Source organism: Lissotriton vulgaris, chromosome 9, assembly GCF_964263255.1.
Source record: "Lissotriton vulgaris chromosome 9, aLisVul1.2, whole genome shotgun sequence".
NCBI lineage: Eukaryota > Metazoa > Chordata > Amphibia > Caudata > Salamandridae > Lissotriton > Lissotriton vulgaris.
The window spans coordinates 992226897-992243229 of NC_141697.1; the positions used below are offsets into that span (position 1 = coordinate 992226897).

General features: G+C 47.6%; 1 protein-coding gene across 4 annotated transcripts in view; it reads right to left on the reverse strand.

The window, feature by feature from the left end:
* SAMD4B (sterile alpha motif domain containing 4B) overlaps positions 1-16333 on the reverse strand; it is a 1107967-nt gene that overhangs the window by 143869 nt on the left and 947765 nt on the right. For all 4 annotated transcript variants that reach the window (XM_086938873.1, XM_086938871.1, XM_086938870.1 and 1 more), the window contains exon 12: positions 9666-9749. In XM_086938873.1, coding sequence (XP_086794999.1) covers positions 9666-9749 — 84 coding nt within the window. The remainder of the gene's footprint in view (positions 1-9665; positions 9750-16333) is intronic.

Consider the following 16333-nt stretch of genomic DNA (forward strand, 5'->3'; position numbering starts at 1 on the left):
ACCGTCTACAGAGCTCACCGTCTACAGAGCTCACCGTCTACGGAGCTCACCGTCTACGGAGCTCACCGTCTACGGAGCTCACCGTCTACGGAGCTCACCGTCTACGGAGCTCACCGTCTACGGAGCTCACCGTCTACGGAGCTCACCGTCTACGGAGCTCACCGTCTACGGAGCTCACCGTCTACGGAGCTCACCGTCTACGGAGCTCACCGTCTACGGAGCTCACCGTCTACGGAGCTCACCGTCTACGGAGCTCACCGACTACGGAGCTCACCGACTACGGAGCTCACCGTCTACGGAGCTCACCGTCTACGGAGCTCACCGTCTACGGAGCTCACCGTCTACGGAGCTCACCGTCTACGGAGCTCACCGTCTACGGAGCTCACCGTCTACGGAGCTCACCGTCTACGGAGCTCACCGTCTACGGAGCTCACCGTCTACGGAGCTCACCGTCTACGGAGCTCACCGTCTACGGAGCTCACCGTCTACGGAGCTCACCGTCTACGGAGCTCACCGACTACGGAGCTCACCGACTACGGAGCTCACCGACTACGGAGCTCACCGACTACGGAGCTCACCGTCTACGGAGCTCACCGTCTACGGAGCTCACCGTCTACGGAGCTCACCGTCTACGGAGCTCACCGTCTACGGAGCTCACCGTCTACGGAGCTCACCGTCTACGGAGCTCACCGTCTACGGAGCTCACCGTCGACGAGCCCGTCGTCTACGGAGCCTACCGTCGACGAGCCCACCGTCGACGAGCCCACCGTCGACGAGCCCACCGTCGACGAGCCTACCGTCGACGAGCCTACCGTCGACGAGCCTACCGTCGACGAGCCTACCGTCGACGAGCCTACCGTCGGCGAGCCTACCGTCGGCGAGCCTACCGTCGGCGAGCCTACCGTCGACGAGCCACCGTCGACGAGGCCACCGTCGACGAGGCCACCGTCGACGAGCCTACCGTCGCTGAGCCACCGTCGACGAGGCCACCGTCGACGGGACATATCGTAGACGAGTCAGAGGATACATAGACCGTATCATCGACAAGCTGGCACAATTTCACGTAGAAAAGTGCGCAGTGTGAGTCTAGACGCCTGAGAGTAAATCTCGTGGGCGTAGATGTGGGAGGCAGACTCAAAGAAGGCCAGAGACCTCTTAATTGTGATGTTACTTCAGCTGGTGAAGTAGAGTAGAAGCATCACTTAAAACGTGAATGTGCAGGACAAACAACAAAAATTCCTCCCACATCAGAAGGGGGGTACAGTCTAAGCACAAGAACAACCCCTTCTCCTCTTACCATGTCAGAGACAAGCAGAGTGTTTCCATATACTCTTCATGAGGGTTCACAGGAAAAGGTCAGAGCTTCCTACAAGTGACACAGGGTCTGAACGTAGACTTCATGTAGGAAGACAGTACAAAACTGTGATATTAAGAAGAAAAATTGAAGAAAATTGAAGAAAATTGAAGAAAAACTGAGCAGAGCTCAGGGAGACTCCCTTCACACGACGTGCGGTAGAAAATCTGAGGTGCTGAGCTCTGAGGAGAAGGTTCTAGAGGGTTGCTGGCGCCTGATTGGCTGTAGTTTGGACCAACATAATGACAATGATAGACTGCAAATGGTTTTTTCCTTTTCCATGCATTCCTATGTAGAAATATGTGTAGGCTTGTTATGCCTTTTTTCTATTACATATTTCAGGTTTTATGTTACATATATATATATATAGTATATATTATTGCTATTTTATTTACTGTGGGACTCCCACTCCGACGACGGGGGATATTCAAGCATGTGAATCTATGAAAGACACCCTAATACTGGAGAATAATGTTTGACACCCTAGTTCCGTGCATGCGAACAGAGGCCTTAAGTTTCAACTTACCCTTGAAGAAGGCTGGCATACAATAAAATGGGAGGTCAAAATAGAGAAGAAATGCGTTACTTACCTGTAACTGCAGTTATCCAGTATTGGTGTCTTTCATAGATTTGCATGCCTGAATCATTCCCCGTCGTCGAGATGGGAGCCCCGGTAAATAGTAAAGTAATGTCCTATAGACCTACATAGAGAAAAGTAGGCCTAAGGGCCTTGCCTTAGTAGCCTATCTATGTCCTTTTGTAAAAAGGACCAAACTGTAGAAGGTAGCCAATCAGCTACCACCTCCCTCTAGAACCTTCCTGCCAGGAGCCTCAGTCTCTCAGATTTCCGTACACACCAAGCTAGGTAGGCGTAATATAGGATTGAGAGAGAGAGAAGAGACCTTCCTGGGGAGGCGGGAGGGTTGCATGTGAATCTATGAAAGACACCAATACTGGATAACTGCAGTTACAGGTAAGTAACGCATTTCTTATCCAGTATTATGGGTGTCTTTCATAGATTCACATGCCTGAATCAGAGTAGCGAGCAATACATTATGCACATTTGTGAAGAGACAGAATAAGCAGTCTGAGATAATACATATCATACGACTAGCAACCATCAACAAGTAAATATAATAAAGAAGTAAATGTGCATACCAATAAAGGATGGCGGGAAGGAGGAAGGCTCATCTCACTGGAATAGATGGCGAAGTACAGCCTTCTCATCCTGCATCAGTTCCGTATCCAGGCAGTAGTGCCTGGTGAATGTGTGCGGCGACTTCCAGGTCGCTGCTCTGCTAATGTCCAGAATTGGCACCCCAGCGAATAGTGCCGCCGATGTGGACACAGCTCTTGTGGAATGAGCTTGGACTTTGGAGTGTAACGGTCGTCCGGCTTTGTCATGGCAAAAGGCAATTGCAGAGGATATCCATCTTGAAGTGCTTTGTTTGGAAAGTGGCATGCCTTTTCTTGGTCTGCTGAAGGCGATGAAAAGCTGATTCGTTTTCCTGAAATGCTTTGTTTTGTCCAGGTAAAGTTTAAGACATCTCTTTAGGTCCAAAAAGTGAAGAGATCATTCAGCTGCGGTACTAGGATTTGGGAAGGATGATCGGAGGACTAGTGGTTCATTTAAGTGGAAGTCCGAAGGGACCTTAGGAATGAAGCGAGGATTAGTCCTTAAATCACTCGGTCTTCCCTGAACTGTATGAAGGGATCTTGGATGAAAAGAGCTTGTAGCTCCTGACCCGTCTCGCTGAGGTCAGAGCTAAAAGTAGGGCTGTTTTCCATGAAATGTATTTGATATCAGCCCTATGGATGGGCTCAAACGGATGTTTCATTAATTGGTTGAGTACCACATTAAGGTGCCATGTTGGTGGAATTCTGCGTGGCCGAGGAAAGGATCTGTAGAGCCCTTTAAGGAATTGCTTAACTAATCTGTGGGACCAGAGAGATGGTCCTTTTGAAGTTCTTGTGAAGCGGGATATGGCTGCCAGATGAACTCTGATGGAGGCATGGGCAAGTCCCGATTGTGCCAAGTGTAATAAATATGGAAGGAGCTGCTCCGGAGTGATCTGAAAGGGATGGAGATCGTTGTCCATACACCAAACGCAAAAGCGTTTCCATTTTAAGGAATACGTTTTGTTTGTGCTGTCTGCTCTTGCCTTCGCTAGGACATTCTTGCACTCCTGCGGAATATTTAGTTGGTAGAACTCTCTGTACTCAGGAGCCATGCCGATAATCTGAGAGATTTCATATTCGGTGGAGTACTTGGCCTTTGGACATCGTGAGTAGGGATGGATGCTGGCCCAGATGGATTGAGGGTTGGACTGAGAGGCGACGAAGGTCCGTGAACCAGTGCTGCCTCGGCCAGAACGGAGCAATGAGAATCAGTGTGCAGTGCTCCGTTTTCATTTTCCAAATGACTCTTGTTATCAGGGGAAATGGCGGAAATGCGTACGCAAACACGTTGCCCCATGCGATGGAAAATGCATTTCCTAGTGACCGCGATTGGGGATGTCAGCTTGCGAAGTTGTGGCATTTGGCGTTCTCCCTGGTGGCAAACAGATCGATCTGCGGTCTCCCCCATTTCGAGAAAATGTCGTTTAGAACAGTTTGGTTGAGTTCCCATTCGTGGGACAGCGACCTCTGTCTGCTCCGAGCGTCCGCTATGACGTTGTCCTTGCCTGGGACATACTCTGCTGTTAGCTTGATATTGTGTAGTACTAGCCAGTTCCAAATTTTTTGCGATTCGCGAGATAGAGTCAGCGAACGTGTCCCTCCCTGCTTGTTCAAGTAGTGCATTGTTGTTGTGTTGTCTGTTCTTGCAAGCACTGCCGAGCCTTTGATGTGTGGGAGGAAAGCCTGTAGAGATAGGAAAACGGCCATCAGTTCTAGGAGGTTGATGTGTAGTTTCCTCTCCTGGTCTGTCCACTTGCCACTGATTTGCAATTCTTGAAGGACTGCTCCCCATCCTTCTAGAGAGGCGTCTGTAGTTATGACATGTGGAGTTGGAGGCAGCAGGAACGTTAGTCCTTGTGATAGGTTCGTGGATGTCTTCCACCAGTGTAAGGCCTTGGTGATTTGTGGAGTAATCACGATGTGATCCTCGAAAGAGTCTGTACACTGAGTCCACTGCTTGATCAGGGCCTCTTGGAGGGGGCGCATTCTGAGCAGACAGTGAGGAATGAGTAGTATACACGAGGACATCATCCCTAGGAGGGACTTGAAAGTGCGGACTTGGATGGTGTTCTTTGAAGTCACTGCGGTGGCCATAGTAATTATTTTTTGTTTCCTTTCCTGCGATGGGAATGCTGTTGAAGATGTCGTATTTAGAGTTGCCCCTAGAAAAGTTATAACTCTGGAGGGCTGTAGGGTTGACTTTTTGTGATTGAGTGTCAGGCCCAGATGTTTGAAAATATTGAGACAGGAGTTGGAAGACATTTGTGCGCCTGCCATCGATGGTACTTTCACCAGCCAGTCGTCCAGGTAGGGGAAAACCTGGTGTCCCTGCTGACGTAGGAAAGCTGACACTGGAGAGAGGCACTTTGTGAAAACGCGAGGTGCCGATTTGAGGCCGAATGGGAGGACACAGAATTGGTAGTGCTGCCCTGCTACAACGAATCTTAGGAATTTTTTGTGGCGCCTGTGTATTGGGATGTGGTAATATGCGTCTTGCAGGTCCAAAGACGTCATGAAGTCTCCTTCTTCTAGAGATCCTAAGATTTCCTGAAGGGTCACCATCCAAAACGATTGGCTCTTCAAGAATGAATTGAGTGCCCTGAGATCTAGTATGGGCCTCCATTTCTTCCTTTTCTGTTGTATTAGAAAGAAGCTGGAATAAAACCCCTTCCCTTTTTGAGCTGATGGGACTCGCTCTATTGCTCCTTTCTTCAACATTGATGACATTTCTTGGAGTAATCGCAGGTGGCTGTGTTGAATCTTGCGAGGAGGAGTTATTGGGGGGATTGAACTGAATTCCAATGAGTGTCCGTATTGGATTAATTGGAGCACCCACCGATCCGTTGTTATTGATTTCCAATTGTGGAGGAAGTGTGTGAGTTTGCCTCCAATTTTGAAAGAATGAGATGGTGGAGGGACTGGCTGTTGGAAACGATCATTGTCGTCCGCCTGCTGGTTTTCTTTGGTTTCTTCCTCTGAAGTTAGATTTCCGATAGGAGGTCTGGCGACCTTGCTGCTGTTGCCGTTGTTGGTATTGTGATCGGCCTTGATTATAGGAGTATGAGGATTTTCCTTGGTATGACCCTCTGTACGAGGGCTGACCTCTACCCCTGTTCCCTCATGACTGTTTTTTGAACTGTAACGTGCCTAGAGCTCGTGCTGTGTCTGTATCTTTTTTGATTGCCTGTAGGGCCTCGTCTATTTTCTCACCGAATAGGTGCTGTCCGTCATAAGGCATGTCGAAAACTTTAGTTTGGATTTCTTGGCGGAAGGATGTTGCTTTGAGCCACCCTTGTCTCCGTAAGACTGCTGCACCTGCTAGTTGTCTGAAGCCTGTCATTGCGACATCTACAGCGCAATCGATGATCTCTGATGCTGACGTTTGTTCTTCCTTTAGGAGGGATTGTGTTCCTCCTTTAAGTCTTCAGGTATTTGTCAGGTATGGGACAATGTCTTCCCATAATTGCCTGTTGTATCTCCCTATTAGGGCAATGGCGTTAGCTATTTTGATAGTCATGGCTGACGTGGTTGAAAAACACTTGCCTATGCGGTCTAATTTTCTGCCCTCTTTGTCTGGTGGTGCTGACAGTGGAGAGGACGGATTTCTTGAATTCTTTTGAGCCGCTTGGGTGACTACAGAATCTGGTTTGGAATGCGCATTAAGGCAGGTAGCAGCTGTTCTTGGTGCCTTATATTTTTTATCCAGTCTGGGTACCACTATAGAGACCGATGCATCAATTGCTGCCCTTGTTCCCATATGTGATCAATGATGGGAATTGATCTGGCTGTCTTTTTGATCGGATCTTTAAAATCATATAGGAAACAGTCTGTTTCTTGTGATTCTACAGTCATGTGGAATCTCGTGGCTGCTCTTTCCACCAAGTTGTGGAATCCGCCAATGTCCACTGGTGGGGATTTCGAAGTATGAGGTTCAGGTGTGGCAGGAGAATGAGCGATATAATCCTCATCATCTCTGTTATTGGACAGGTCATCCCGAACCTCCCCTTCTTCTGGTTCCTCGCCCTCGTCGTCTGAGGACTGAACATTATGAACCGCTTCCTTCTCATGAGCGAGATCCAGAGGTGGTGGTCTTTTCTTTGGAGATGGTGCGGTTTGGAGGATGCTGCCGGAGATTCTGGAAATCGCCTTTTGTAGTCTGTGATCAAGAATTGAAGATCTGAGACAATCGATACTGGAAGGCAAACCATAGGAGTGACCTGTTTCTGTACTTGTGTATGTACGGTCTCCTCCGTAAAAACGACATCATCTCCATCTTCATCTGTGCTCTGGCACTTTACAATAAGATCTGAAGGACTAGTAGCTTGGTCATACTGGTCATCTTCTGATTCATCACTCTAGGAGATGAGATGGGAGTAATTTTTGTACCCTGCTTGGGGACGTTAGTTCTGGCGTAATCGGATTTTTATCCTTTCTCTTTGGCGGAATTAAATCTGATTTTTTCCATCGTGTCGATGATTCAAGTGTCGACAGTGAGGTCGCCGACGGTCCCTTCGTCGCCGTTCCCATCGTCGACGGTTCCTTCGTCGACGGTGTGGTCGTCGACGGTACCTTAGTCGTTGACGGTGCGGTCGTCGACGGTACCTTAGTCGTCGACGGTACCTTAGTCGTCGACGGTGCGGTCGTCGACGGTACTTTCGTCGTCGACGGTGCCTTCGTCGTCGACGGCGTGCTAGTCATCGATATCTTCGACGTCGACGATGTCTTTGTCGACGATGTGCCATTCGTCGTCGATGCAGGTGTCGACGGTTTTTGTTTTGTCATCGACGGTGTCGCCGTCGACGGAACTTTAAGCAACGTCGATTGCTTTTTTATAAGTATAATCGATGACAGTGGCTTACCCGTCGTCGACGATTGAGTTAACGTTGTCGTCGACGAAGAGGCTAACGATGCCATCGTCGTTGACACCGTAGTCGTCGATGTGGAGACATAGGCTGTTTTTCTTGAAGAAAGTCGACGAACTAGTCGTCGAGGAGTGAGGTGGCTTTCTGAAGGTGGGAACCTCCTTTTCAGTCGTGACGGATTGTACCTCAAAAGACTTTGTGGTAGTCTTTTTAGGAGGGACGTCTGTAGGGCTAGGGGAAGCACCCCTTGGCTTCTTTAGGGATAGTTTTGATGAGACTGAAGCAATTTCACCTTCCTCTGAAGACAGTGCATCATCTCTGTTTTTGAGTCCGCTCAACCAGAGGAGCAGTCTTCATTCCCTGTCTTTAAGCGTCTTTGTAGAGCATGTTCTACAAACTCTACATTCTTTTGCAGAATGATCAGGATAAAGACAGTAGAGGCAAGTCTCATGCCAGTCATCGACGTGCAGTCTCTTCTTACCACAGGATGAACAGGCTCTGAAAAGCCCTTTCTTCTGCTGATCAGCCATTGTTGTTTGAAGAAGAAAATATCCAACTTCTGTTAGGAAAAGAGATAAATCTTGGAAATCTGAGGAGAACTCAGGTGGGGACTCCCTAGCACAACGTGCGGTAGAAAATCTGAGAGACTGAGGCTCCTGGCAGGAAGGTTCTAGAGGGAGGTGGTAGCTGATTGGCTACCTTCTACAGTTTGGTCCTTTTTACAAAAGGACATAGATAGGCTACTAAGGCAAGGCCCTTAGGCCTACTTTTCTCTATGTATGTCTATAGGACATTACTTTACTCTTTACCGGGGCTCCCATCTCGACGACAGGGAATGATTCAGTCATGTGAATCTATGAAAGACACCCATAATACTGGATAACTGATTGGCTACCTTTTACAGTTTGGTCCTTTTTACAAAAGGACATAGATAGGCTACTAAGGCAAGGCCCTTAGGCCTACTTTTCTCTATGTATGTCTATAGGACATTACTTTACTATTTACCGGGGCTCCCATCTCGACGACGGGGAATGATTCAGGCATGTGAATCTATGAAAGACACCCATAATACTGGATAAACTAGGTATTTATGGGAGACTTCCTAGACCATAAGATCTCTAAAATGTATCAATCTCTGGTTACACACTGTTCCCCCTCCTTGCACTATCTGCGAGAGGCCTGGGAGGGAGATGTAGGTCAGATGGAGGAAAAGGACTGGACAGAAGCTTTGGCCTCCCCGCGTGGGGTGGCTATCGCGGTAAACCAGCGGCTTATTCAATTTAAATACCTTCATAGGGTCTATTTCACCAGGGTTAGGCGCTGGAGGGCGGGCTTGGTGGCTTCCCGTTGTGTCTTCTCTGCAGGCATGAGGAGGGGACCCTGCTACACACTATTTGGCAGTGCACAGCGCTTGCACAATTCTGGAGGGGGGTCCTGGCATGTCTCTCCAAGGTACTTGGGTGGGAGCTCTCTGACTCACCGAAACTGGTCCTCCTTCATGTGATGGAAGGGATCGGGGGCAACATCTGTAAGTGCCACCTTATGTTCCTAGGCTTTACCTTAGCAAAGAGAGATATAGCTAGAGCCTCGAAGACGGTGGTTGCTCCCTCGGTTTCGGCCTGGAAGAAAGGTCTGGACTGACTTCTGTATGGGTCTCGAGAGTCCCATTTTTGAAGCTAGTGGGTGCCCCGTAAGCACTATAAGATTTGGAGGCGCTGGGCGGATTATCGATGCTTGGAATTGGAGCTGGCGCAGGAGGGACGGAGCCGTGACCCGGAGTGACCTGTTGGCCTTCCCTGTTCTCTACATACTCTTTTGGGTTGCCCCTACCTCTACGGCAGGATCTGATATCTTAGACATTGGGCTTCTATGTAAAAGCTATGGCAGTTTGGTTTAGAGATATGCTGTTCCAGAAAAAGGAGATAGTGCACTGGGGGGTGGAGAGGGAGGGAGGAATCTTGGGTGTTTGCAGGGATCAGTTTTATATGTATTGCATTTCATATTCTCCTGTTTTAATTAGTAAAATGGTCAAAGACCATTTCTTTTGTAGCATACATGCGGAAGCTGTCTCTGGGATTCAGAGGTCTGCATCGTATGTGTTACCTTGACAAATAAAATCTGTTAAAAAAAAATAGAGAGAAACTAAAAAAACGTTGACTGTGATAAGGAGCTTACTACAGTTGTACCATGTTCTCAGCCCATCCATTTTAACCATACCCCACCAACCACTACTGTTGACACCACAGAGGGCACCAAAGCATTAATCTCACCTCCAAGGGCATGCTCCGTCATGCTGAGGCAGAGGGATTCCAGCGTGGGGTTGATCTCGAGATCCGTTCCAGGAGCTTGGCATTCTATGAAAAGCACAAGGGAGATCGGACTTAATCAATCAATAATGGTATGAAGGCAATCAGGTAGATAACTGCAGAAGAATCAGGAATCTGGTACTGAGTCTGGCACATGGGTGGAGAAGGATTGGGAATGACACAAGGAGGAAATGGGGAAGTCTAGATGACATGTTCGCCAAGAGACTAGGAGTAGCTCCTATCTTATGTCCAAACTCTACATTTCCACTATACATGGTTCACGTCACCAAATTTTAGAAAATTGAACTAACAATTCCCAAAATCAACAATCAATTGCATATGGATGACTCAAGCTTACAAAACAATCGACAATCTTCAATATCAAATTGTGTGTGTGTGTGTGTGTGTGTGTGTTCTCTGGAAGGAAATTTCCCTGACAAAATCCCCTCTAATAATATAGTCAAACTATGACAGAACAGACCCTCAAAACATGACAAGTTTCTAAATTGTCTGCCACTCTCCAACTGCAGGCCATTTTAAGGAGGATGAATGTGGTGAACTGTTGCCCTTTTTGTTTGTCCGCTAAAACCCAGCCAGAATATAAGGAATCCTCTTTGTCCCCATAACTTGTCTAACATATGGCAACATGTACAATGAAATGGCAATGTGAAAAATAAGGTGATACAGCCATTCATCCATATGCAGATGATGTCCACCCACATTTCAGAAGTCTGGTGGGCTACATTTGCATGATGTAAACCTTTCTGGAGAAGTAGGAATTCAGGGTAGTTGTATTTTAGGGTAATATTCTTCCTTCCCTCATCAGGATGGATTCCCACATACATCCAAAACCTGCTCAGACAAAAATCTCTAGGTTTCACAACAATGCCAGCCACAGGAGCAAAAGCAAAATGAATAGGATTAACTATTCAAATTAAACCCCTCTTGTTTCCAGAGCAAAAGCAGTTTTAGCTTCAGTAATATTTCGGGTTGGAAAATTCACAAAGAAATCAGCTAATGCAGCACACCCATGGATAGTATAATGGGTCCCAATCACAACAAAATCATTAAGGACCAATGTTAGAAATTAGTAAATAAACAATTTCTAAAAGTCATTTATCCAAGGCAAGGTATCCAAAAAGTTCCAGAAGATGAGATGAACAGTCCATGCAGCCTCAATGGATGTTATTTTTATTGTTCTTCCAACACATATCAAATCAAGAACAGCCAACACGTGTTTCGTCTGTACCAAGCAAGTACAAATGACTTTCTCAAGGCTGTAAACAAGAACAATGTGTGTAAATACACTAATACAAAAATAATATTGCTATATAATCACATAAATGTACTCAACATTTCTTACTGAAGACATCAAACATTGTGCCATTAGTAGGAATATTAAAGAAAAAAAAGAGAAAGGTGCTCTAATAAAGCTCTGTGTAAAAGGCAAAAAACACCACCACCAAAGGAATATAGTCTCACACTAAGCCTCATAAAAGCAACAATGCCTAACAAATAAAGTTATAAAGTGCAAATATGAGCAATACTACTGGCTAAAAAACAACTGAAGAGAATAGAGCAAAGAAAGAGAAGTATAGAATTAAACCGAAAACGAGAAAGAATGAATGGAGTATTGTTTTTATATTTTTTTATGCATGTCCTACTCCACTCACAATATGCACAATGTGCCGGTTATAAATTAGAAAATCTCATATTAAGGTGAGACCCAATAAAAAAGAAAAATTGAGAAGAATAATAACCAGCATTTGCAATGCAATAGGTCTCGCAGTTGTTGAAGTTTGAGCCATTGGCATTGTAATTGGCAATGCCTTTTATTTACGTTTTATAAACTAACACATAAATAAAAGGCATTGCCATTTACAATGGCAATGGCTCAAACTCGACCAACTGCGAGACCTATTGCATTGCAAATGCTTGTTTATCAAGCCTATAACTCCCCAACATGTGTGTGCGGAAGACACACACATTTGCCCGCATAATCTCGAGTGTGGCTAACTGGCAGAGGACGACTCATGATCTACTTCGCTCCAGCATCAATCAGAGCCAATGAATAAACCATCACAATACATGACGTGAGCTAGTCAGTGTACCTCAGAATGACTAGCGAGGCATTGGTGTCCGAGGCCATCAGTGAAATAATAGGTTCCCTTTAATGAGAAATGACTTTCCTATAATAACATTACAATCACTAAGTGCACCAAGCCAAATGTGTTTAAATTCTATTTATATAGCGCTTACTAACCCTGGTGAGGCGTAGTAATGCACATCCAAAGTGAAGGAAGTTAGCCTTCTACGGTGCATTTCAAACGGCTCTGCAACCGAATGTACTCTTTTAGAAGGAGCACACAATTTAGATTGTGGTGTTCGAGATACCGCCAGGCTTGCAAAAGTAATCGAGTACAGTTCAATTGCGGATGAACCCTACTGGAAGACCCTCGCACAAGCGTGCCCCCTTCTGATGGTGCAGGGTCTAAGCACAGAGCGCTGCGATTCCTACACTATGTTCAATGAACAGGCCCGCTGGCATGAGTGTTAACTTTCACTCTAGACACTTGATCAGTGTCTGATAACGGAGGTACAATGCCGTACGTTAGGCAAACCGGTACAACTGCAATCTTAGTGGTCATTCATCTGTCTTCCTTTCCAAAAAACAGGCTGAAAACCTCCCAATCTCCTAACCTCGGGCTGTGTTACCTAAGTGCATTTACACAGCGAGGTCACGCAAATCCGGCCGCACTGCCTAAGCACCTTTACTCAAGGATCAGCAAAGGCAGAAGGCCACTCGCCTCCGAGTCACGCAGAACACACATATATCCCCATTACAAAATGCATTGCCCCGACTGTACTCATCTGGAAAAGTGCACTAATGTGTGATGGAGGCTAACATGCAGCATAAACAAAAAAGTCGTTTTTCTATTTTAATAAAAGGCTACGACGGCGTATATAAGAGTTCTGCTTTACAAAGCCTGCCTCTGTTTATCGGCGCCCGTGCCCCTCGGCGGTCACTGAAGTTTGAAACTTTCATCCGCCGTACCTCTCACTGCGAGCTATTTTTATTATTATTAAAGCCTGCAGCCAGCATGTTTATCAGCGCCGCGCGCCTCGTGAACAGCGCTGCGCGCCCCTTTGCAGACTCCCCCTGCATTCCAAAGTCAGCCACGTGAACTGTTCACGAGGCGCGCGTTGCGATCCGATTCTTTCGGCCATGCTTTCTAATGCAGAAGCTCACGCACGCGACCTAATCCTATTGAAAAATGCTGCGCGTGGCCAGCTCCTGTCTCCCCTCGTTGTCGGCTGAGCCGACAGCTATAGTGCTTTCGTGCGCTTTTCGCAGCGAGCCCTAACTAGGACATTTTCTTAGCGTTTATCAATAATCCATTAATTACAAGTGAAAAAAAAACGTCAAGTCAGTACAAATAATCCACAATGTATAAGCTAACGTCAGGTTAATCTAATAAAGAGAAGAGGGAAAAAAAAGAGAATAACTGATTAATAACTAAGTCAAGACTGATTTTTAACCCGTCTAGAGACAGAAATAGTGATTCCCAACTTGAAATGCAAAAAGAAAGCTTTTTTTTTTTTCAAATTTTTTTTATTGCAGATACACAGACACAAGAAGGACCACATTAGCAATGTTATGCAGGCAAGAAACAGTTACATAATGAAATAGAGATCATGAAACCCCCCCGTTCGCATCAGTGCACAAGGCAACAGTCAGTTTATCTGCATCCTCAAGTCTGTCCAGGCGGAGCAGCGCCTCAGCATAGGGGGTGTCCATAGTAGTCATCTGGGCATCTGCTTTTTTGTTTTATCTGAACCCCTCCCCTTCCCTCCCCCCCACAACAAACAGAACTATGCGAGGGAAATTGAAAGAACATCTTCGCAATCAACATTTATCAGTACAGTCATGGTAGTAGTATACACAGTTCCCGCCAGCCCCAGCCCTCCCCCCGTGCCCGGTGTTCAATTGGCCCAAAGACATTCAAACAGGTAATGCGTGACTTACACATCAAGGCCCACTCCTAGCGTGTCATGTTGTTCCACCCCGGCCGTCTTCCGAGCCCTGGGCCCGCACACAGTTCACCCTCCCCCGACCCACTCTCCAGCCCATGATACTGTCTCCACTTCGACCAGACCCTTTTAAACTTTTTTGGGCAACCCCTCGATTTATAGGTCACTCGCTCCGCCGCCATGTAGAGGTCTAAACCTCTTCTCCATTCCTCCATAGTGGAGACGGACGCAACCCCCCAGCATTTTGCAATGTCCCGTTTCGCTACTACTAAGGCCAGCGTCAGAAACATCAGTAGGGGGCGGGGGAGATCAACATCGTTAGTCATTCCCAAGATGGCCAGTTTGGGCTCCTGGTCAAGCGGCACCGCCAGGACCTCCCTCAGTTCGGCAAAGATGAGCGTCCAGTAGGATTGTATTTTATCACATGCCCATAAGATATGGAAGAAGTCCCCTCCCTCGTGTAGGCATCGCAGGCATCTATCATCTGGTGTTTTTCCCATCCTGAACAATCTGACCCTATCAAAGTATGTCCTGTGGAGCACATTATATTGGATCAGGCGGAGTCGGGACTTGATAGCCACTTCCCTTGGGTGCATAAGGATTAGGTCCCAGTCAATCTCCTCCAATGTTCCCACGTCATGTTCCCAGGTGGCCCTAAGCTTCGCCAGATCCCCCAGCATGTTTGTGAGTGTTTTGTATGTAAGTGATACAGCCTTGTTGGGTATCTGCTCCTGCAGTAGTCTGCCTTCCAGTGGTGCATATTCCGGGAGACCCTCTAAGGTTATAGCCTGTGCCCTCCATGCATGACGCAGTTGAATGTATTTAAAAAACTGCGAGCGATGGAGCCCATACTCTGCTCTCAAGGTAGCGAATGATTTTAGTTCCCCCCCTGGCGATTACATCTCCCACCGTGGGGATCCCAATGTCGTCCCATTGCTTGAAGCCAGTGAGTTTACGTAATTGGTGGAGCCACGTGCAGTGCCAAAGTGGGGTCTGTCGGGTGGGCTTCCGTTCCCAGCCCATGCGTCTTGTGGCCATTCTCCAGGCCCGGAGCGTAATATTCGTGGCCGGAAGTAGGGGCTTCCTCCTCAGGCCATCGTACAGGTACGTAAGCAGATTATGTGGGGACAAGTTGGCGCGTTCCAGCACATACGTGGGGTGGTCCGCCGGGGCATGGAGCCAGTCATTAATGGGGGACAGGTGCTCCGCCCAATAGTAGGCCTCAAGGTTCGGCAGGGAAATGCCACCGCTGTATTGGTGACGTTGGAGGGTAGTTAGCGCCACTCTTGGCTGCTTGCCCAGCCAAATGAAAGATCTAAGGTCGGCATGTGTTCTGAGCAGGAGGTCGCCTGGGACCGTTTTGTAGGGCATACAAGTATTTGGGCAGTATCACCATTTTATACATCGCCGCCCTGCCCAGGAGGGTCAAAGGAAGCTGGCGCCATCGGGACATATCACCCACGGAATTAACGAGTATTGTTTCAACATTTTTGGAGTGTGACAATTCCCTGTCCAATGTGATGAATACTCCCAGATATTGGAAGCCCTCCGCAGACACCACCAACCTATCCGGAAGGGCTCCTTCACTCGTGTCCCCTTTGGGGTCGAAAAGGACGGACTTGTGCCAATTTATTGCATATCCGGAATAGCCGCCGTAGCCGTCTAACTCCCGGAACAGTTCGGGCACTGTGGTCTGCGGGTCAGTAATATAGAGCAGGACATCATCAGCATAGAGGGACAGCTTCTCTTGTGTGTCATCTGCGGGTGTAACCCGGAAACCGGAGATCCTCTGGTTCTGCCGTATCCTGGCCGCCAGTATCTCGATTGTCAGGGTGAAGAGAAGTGGCGACAGAGGACATCCTTGTCTGGTGCCTCTTTGTATCAAGATTTCGCGGGAGAGTTTCCCATTCACCCGCACCTTGGCCCTCGGGTTGGTGTAGAGCAGCTGTACCCAGGAGCGAAATTTGGGGCCGAATCCAAATTTTTGTAGGGTGGCCTCAAGGAATGGCCAGTGCACGGAGTCAAAGGCCTTTTCAGCATCTAAGGAAAGGAACCAATGTGATGGGGCCCTATCCTTCACCTCCTGTAGCCAGTTGTGCGTGCGTCGGAGGTTGAATTTCGTGGCCCTGTCTGGCAGAAAGCCTGTTTGGTCCAAGTGTATTAGGTCGGGTAGAACTGCCCTAAGGCGTCGCGCCAGTAACGTGGCAAGGAGTTTCACCTCCGTGTTCAGTAGGGAGATGGGACGGTAGGAGGCACAGTCCCCCCGTGGCTTACCCTCTTTGTGGACAGGGATTATGGTTGCCAAGGTGAGGTCAGGAGGCAGACCACCCTCTTTAAAAGCCTCAAGGAAGAGATTCCTCAGGTGTGGAGCCACGATGTCAGCCGTGCATTTAAAGAATTCCGGGGGAAAGCCATTTGGCCCCGGGACCTTACCCGGCTTTAGTCTGGTAATGGCATTTTTAACTTCTAACTCAGGTAGGGCCTCATCATCTACCCTGGGGAGGTCCACCTGCGACATATATAGGAGTGAGTCCTCACACGAGCCTAGTTGTCTAGCCCTGTAGTAGCGCTCATAGTATGTTGCGAACGTGTCCGCAATT